The 6,902-nt window shown below is 41.1% G+C and overlaps 1 protein-coding gene across 1 annotated transcript in view; it reads left to right on the top strand.

The window, feature by feature from the left end:
- The window catches only part of atp1a2a (ATPase Na+/K+ transporting subunit alpha 2a), a 68,392-nt gene that overhangs the window by 58,012 nt on the left and 3,478 nt on the right, over positions 1–6,902 (top strand). The window contains exons 21-23 of the mRNA XM_024280357.2: positions 1,969–2,099; positions 2,244–2,345; positions 2,574–2,665. Of these exons, the coding sequence (XP_024136125.1) occupies positions 1,969–2,099; positions 2,244–2,345; positions 2,574–2,665 (325 nt within the window). The remainder of the gene's footprint in view (positions 1–1,968; positions 2,100–2,243; positions 2,346–2,573; positions 2,666–6,902) is intronic.

The following is a 6,902-nucleotide window of genomic DNA, read 5'->3' as shown; positions in this document are numbered from 1 at the left end:
CAGTGAGCACTTCTGCTTTGCTTAGATAATCCATCCCACCTCACAGGTGTGCCACATCAAGATGCTGATCTGACATCATGATTAGTGCACAGGTGTGCCTCAGACTGCCCACAATAAAAGGCCACCCTGAAATGTGCAGTTTTGTCTCACAGCAAAATGCCACAAATGTCACAAGCATTGAGGGAGCGTCCAATTGGCATCCTGACAGCAGGAATGTCAACCAGATCTGTTGCTCCTGCATTCAATGTTCATTTTTTCACCATAAGTCGTCTCCAAAGGCGTTTCAGAGAATATGGCAGTACATCCAACCAGCCGCACAACTGCAGACCACGTGTAACCACACCAGCCCAGGACCTCCATATCCAGCAGGTTCACCTCCAAGGTGGTCTGAGACCATCCACTCAGACAGCTGCTAAACAATTGGTTTGCATAACCAAACAATTTCTGCACAAACTGTCAGAAACCGTCTCAGGGAAGCTCAACTGCATCCTTGTCGTCCTCATCGGGGTCTTAACCTGACTCCAGATCGTCGTGGTAACAGACTTGAGTATGCTCACATTCGATGGCGTCTGGCACGTTGGAGAGGTGTTCTCTTCACGGATGTATCTCGGTTTACATTGTTCAGGGCAGATGGCAGACAGCATGTGTGGCGTCGTGTGGGTGAGCACTTTGCTGATGTCAGTGTTGTGGATGGAGTGGCCCCCATGGTGGTGGTGGGGTTATGGTATGGGCAGGCATCTGTCAGGGACGAAGAAAACAGGTGCATTTTATTGATGGCATTTTGATTGCACAGAGACACCGTGATGAGATCCTGAGCCCCATTGTTGTGCCATACATCCATGAACATCACCTCATGTTTCAGCAAGATAGTGCACGGCCCCATGTTCAAGGATCTGTACACAATTCTTGGAAGCTGAAAATGTCCCAGTTCTTGCATGGTCAGCATACTCACCGGACATAAGCATGTTTGGGATGTGCTTGACAGGCGTATACGACACCGTGTACCAGTTCACACTAATATCCAGCAACTTCGCACAGCCATTGAAGAGGAGTGGACCAACATTCCACAGGCTACAACTGACAATCTGATAAACTCTATGCATAGAAGAAGTGTTGCACTGCATGAGGCAAATGGTGGTCACACCAGATACTGACTGGTTCTGGGTCCCCAGACCCCCAATAACGTGAAAAAAACGGCACATTTGAGGGTGGCCTTTTATTGTGGGCAGTCTAAGGGACACCTGTGCATGAATCATGATGTCAGATCAGCATCTTGATGTGGCACACCTGTGAGGTGGGATGGATTATCTCAGCAAAGCAGAAGTGCTCACTATCACACATTTAGACAGATTTGTGAACAATGTTTGAGAGAAATGGTAATATTGTGTATCTGGAATGAATTTTAGATCTTTAAGTCCATCTCATGAAAAATGGGAGCAAAAACAAAAGTGTTGCGTTTATATTTTTGTTGAGTGTATATGTGCTAGTGTCAGGGATTAACAGTCCAGTGTGAACACTCCATGTTAAACGGACTTTAAAGTGACAACTTCCAACAAAAAGTCTATGTAAATGCGCATATATCCGTGTTTTGATTCTCTGCGTTCAAAATTGTTTTGTTCACTTCTCACTACACAAGTTTCTACTATAGTTTTTGGGGCCTACATATCAAATGTGCGTTCAATGGGCACACGTTGAAAGCTAAACCTGGTTGAACATTGACCAACCAGGGGTTGGTCATGACGGATGGTGTCAACATTTATGAAAAACTGGATTAGAGCTGTGAAAGAAAAAGAGCGAGATTCACTAGAATTGCACTGCTTAGACATTTTGCACCACTCCTCCTCCAATTGCTCCATGTGCTATGTGGGTATCAACATTCCAGGTGTACACCATCTGGTAGATGCGTGTTCAAGCATCCTGCATTAATCCCATCATTAAATAAAAACAATATTTGTCTTCATGCCGCAGACCTACGAGCAGAGGAAGATTGTGGAGTTCACCTGCCACACCGCCTTTTTCACCAGCATCGTGATCGTTCAGTGGGCGGATCTTATCATCTGCAAGACCAGGAGGAACTCTCTCTTTCAACAGGGCATGAAGTGAGTGAGCCGAGATAATTAATGTGAGCTGAGGGGAAATTAATTGACAATCAAGGCATGAATGAAGGCGGTTAGAAGTACCACACATAAAGGTCAGCGTTCATCCACTTCTGAGCTTCTCTGCTCTGAATTTCTGCCCAACAGGAACCGGATCCTGATCTTCGGGTTGTTTGTTGAGACGGCTCTGGCTGCCTTCCTCTCCTACTGTCCTGGAATGGACGTGGCCTTGCGGATGTACCCCCTGAAGTACGCCCAGCATACACACACGCCCACTGAACTGAAAATAACCCCTTTAGGAGCTAATAGGCTACCATTAGCCTGTCAGTCTGAGCTTCAAATGAAGTCTGCGGTGTCCTTAAACACCACATTGTTATTCATACTGCTCACAAATGACCGCAATGAATTTAACAATTTGCTTTGTGCCTGTAACTCTTTACTCTGTCCCTTCCTCCCTCCCTCTTTTTTTTTTCTCAGGATCATGTGGTGGTTCTGCGGAATCCCGTACAGCATTCTCATTTTCATTTATGATGAGGTCCGTAAATTAATTCTGCGGAGAAGCCCAGGAGGTAAGCTCGTAAACCGAGGGCTTTGAGCTTATTTGTCTTGTTAATAAGATGGAAGGAAAACTATAGAGTCATCCAACTTTATAGTGACTGACAAACCTTTCTTTAGAAGCGCATCTTTCACTCTGCATCTTTCAACCTTCATTAAAACACTCTAAAACACACATTTTTTTAATGTTCATATTCATAAAAAAAAAAAAGAAAAAACATCTGACGGTGTAATTAACTGATAAATCACTTTACTGATCTACATTTTCATAATTTGTAAACTCCTATTCAAATTTACATAAAATATCTCCAACAAAAGAGGACATTTTATTGGGTCTTTTCAGCTTTTTTTCCCACCAAAGCAGCAGCACAGTTTGTTTTTATGAGAAAAATATCTCCAGAGGTTTTTAAAATCAGCCACACATAGGATAAATCCCACTTTCTGTGAACAGGCTTTCCATGAATGACAGTTAATCTGCAACCATGGTTTAATCTCCACTGAAACTATACATTTGTTATTAAATGAACATCATACACAACCTAAATAAAAAGCTTGCAGGCTAATCTTCTGCTAATGCTCAAAAACCTCCAAAGACTTGCCGATGTGGTGCAGATTTTCTCTTTGTTTGTTTTTTTTACATTAGTTAAAATCTTCTTCTTTTCATTTGGCCTTTTTCTTGTGAGGGCCACATACATTTTTCATCACTGATTTGGGGCTGGGGTCAGTTTGTAGGTTCAAAGAAAAGGGTTTTCTGTTAGTGGTTCTATCTGCGATTGATGCTAACAGTGTTTTCCGTTAGCTTCTCTGTCTGCTATTGATGCTAACAGTGTTTTCCCTTTTAGAGCTCCTCATGGTCTTGCTCCAGTTTACTTAACTCAGCTTTTAATGGTCCGCAGCCATTCTAGAGTTTTTCTAGAGACCGCAAAAGGTGAACTTAGAAACTGAACACTATTCTGTTCTTTTTGACTGTGAGGGATAAAATATCACAAGTCTCGGTCTCAAAGCCAGATTGAGGGGGGGGGACATGTGTTCCTAATATTGTTCAGGGGCCGGCCTAAATCTGGAAGTGGGCCGGATTTGAGGACCTCTGCTCTAGACCTCTTTCCTAGCATCTCTAGACTCATCATCCTTCTACCAGTATACTCACCGTCTCTCTTCTGAACATGTCCAAACCATCTCAGTCTGGCCTCTTTCACTTTATACCCTCTAACATGTGCTGTCCCTCTGATGTATTCATTCCTGATCCTATCCATCCTGGTCACTCCTAAAGAGAACCTCAGCATCTTCATCTCTGCTACCTCCAGCTCTGCTTCCTGTCTTTTCTTCGCCGTCTTTTGGCCAAATAACATGGTTTTTTACAGCTTTCCTTTCATTTGAGCTGAAACTCCTCTGTCACACCTGACACTTTTCTCCACCCATTCTAACCTGCTGTACTCACTTCTTCACTTCCTTTCCAAAATCTCCATTACTCTGGACTGTTGACCCTATATATTTAAAATCCTCCACCTCACCACTGTCTTACAGCCCTCATACATGTCCTGCACTGCTATAACATACATCTTTGTTACTGCCTCACACAATACCATAGTTCCTCTCTGGACACTCTATCTACAAAGACACAGTGGAGCTCTCTCTGACCTTCTCAGTACTTCTCCTTCAACAAAAGGAAGCAGGTGAAGCAACCCTGATAAATAAGATGGTGACAATGGTTTGAAAACTTTTAGATTGAACCGAAAAAAGTCTCAAATTACTTTAGGATCCAGATAGATCACGTTTCCTGACTTTCTCAGTCACTCTGAGTTTCTTCAAAATAATAAAAAAACCAATAGATCCTTTGATACATACAATCATTTTCTCTATATGAATGGATTTGCATTTATAGTGCATTTCTGGTCTTGTCTAAGGAGGTTTTACAGCACAAACCACATTTACCAATTTCATATAATTTTCTGTAGCTAGCCTATGCTTTTCCACACAATCTCACATGAATGAACTCATCCCAGAGACAGCTGAGGGGTGTAAAGTATGTCCTTCTTTAGGACACTTGCATGTTGGATCAAGAACACAAGATTCTTATATAGCTCTTAAACTGGAGCAGTTTTTGTAGTATTTTAGTCACATGAGTTAAAACCCCATGAAACAGAATTTTACAGTAAAAAGAAATTGGTGGAGTTCCTTTTTTACTGCTACTGTAAATGGATTGTGATTTAAATAATGCTTTAATGACTGTAGTGATTTGTTGGTAAAATTTGACGTCCCTTTTCGATTATATTTTTATTTATTTTCAAAGCATTTTCAGTGGTCTTTTAATTATGAGTCAAAAACAAAAAATGTTTTTGTGGTTTTAAGACATTTTCTGCAGGGCAGCTTGAGTTCTTTAGGAATTTGTCTCTGGGTTGTGAACAGGAATGTAGGCACAGAAGTAACCCTACATTGAAATCCCAGCATTCCTTTCTTTACACTCTCTCCCACTAGCTTATAGCCGCTCACAACCTCAACTTAACATTAGTGTTAAGCAGTAGTTCTGAGCCGGATGTCATCTCAGACGAGGAATAAGAAGACGTTAATGGATCTATTTGTCTGCTAGTGGATGCATCAGAATTGTAGCAAAGGAAGGAGACTTTGGCCCCGCCCATTGCAGTTTCTCCATCACAAACCTGAGCTTTTTCAAACTGCAGGTCTTTGTCTGCTCTTTATCCATCATGATTTGAATAAAGAAATATGCAGAAATACAGTTTAATTCTTAATCTCTTCATATGTGTCATCCATCAAGAGGAAATGCTGCAAGAACATGTTACAAACCATCTTTCTACTTTTTACTAGCGCATCCTACAGATGGAAAAGGTTTGGTGTGACCAACACATCCTCACTCCCAACTTTCATGGGCATAGAGGCTTTTATACACAAAATTAAAAAAATCACTGATCATTATAACCTCATCAAAAATAAATATGTCATTAAAACCAATGCATTGAAATGTATTCATGCAAAGTAAAACCCTAGAATAAGAAAAAACATCTCATTAGAATAAACGACTCCTGCTTGGTACCAGGCTGTAAACAGGCAAAAAGGCATACGCCAACTTTGATTCTTTTCCTTTTATTATTTTCTGATTCTAAAGGAAGTTTTATTTTAGAAAACTACCAGATTTTGTTGCTGGTCCATGTCCCGGGGATGGGGACCCCTGATTTTTTACCTATCTGCGGCCCGGTACCAAGTGGTCCTTGGACAACGGACCGGTACAAGCCACCTCATCCAAAAACGAGTTGGGGAAACCCAAAACGTCAAAAAGTGGCGCTGAGGGAGCCCAGAAAATACGTCCATACATGACGAGTTGGGAGTGAGGATGTGATGGTATTACATGTCACACTGGTGCAATTCTGGTGAGTCTCCATACGAGTTCCTGATTGGTCAAAGTTCAACTGGGGGGTCAAATTAACGCATTAATTAATTACAGAACAATCAGTGCATTTGAAAAAGAATCATTTTGATCTCTTTTTTAATCTATGCCCAATATCTATTATTTAAGGCCTAATTCTCAATGCAGTGCCTGTTTTCACATATGAAAGGACGATAACATCCAGTGAAGCTCTTTTATGTCATCACAGAGAATAAAAACAACAGGTGGAACTCAAAGTGTCTCGCTATTACTGATGAAATCCTCTTAAATGCACTCTAATTGGTGAGTTGTGCATTGTGCCAGTTGCTGATCCAGAAAAAACCCTCAAAAGCTAATCATGTAAAGGTTTGTGATTTGCATTTGTTTTCTAATTCTTTGATTTGCATCGACATGAATAATGGATCAGTATAATGTAACAGGATTTCTTAGAGATGGAGTTGCAATTATGGCTGATTATGTAAGCTTTTATTTTGGTGCAATGACAAACGTATTGTCTTGCAAAGGAGAGGCTTTTAATGTCAGTTGCAGCTGTCTCACTGAAATCTTTTTTAATAATTGTACAAAACGCAATTGGAGCAATTTACCTTTCTCTTGGATTGTAAGTTTGACAATACAATAGAGTAATACTTTATTATTCCCAAGGGAAATTGGTTGTGGTAGGCAACACATACAAGACATATTGCCCTATGGCGGGCAGCAGCCACGAAAATCTGGCGGCACCAATCGCCAAGAAAAGACACGAGGAGGGTACAGGAATGATGTCAAAAATCAACCAGCTTCCATCTGTGTTGTAAAAATACATCAACATAAAAGCACATTGATGTAACTTAAGACGAAAACGTCCAAACAAA

The sequence above is a fragment of the Oryzias melastigma genome, linkage group LG17, assembly GCF_002922805.2.
Source record: "Oryzias melastigma strain HK-1 linkage group LG17, ASM292280v2, whole genome shotgun sequence".
In the NCBI taxonomy this organism is placed as follows: Eukaryota; Metazoa; Chordata; class Actinopteri; order Beloniformes; family Adrianichthyidae; genus Oryzias; species Oryzias melastigma.
The sequence above is the reverse complement of the archived record's forward strand: the minus strand, read 5'-3'. Positions and strand labels throughout refer to the sequence as shown.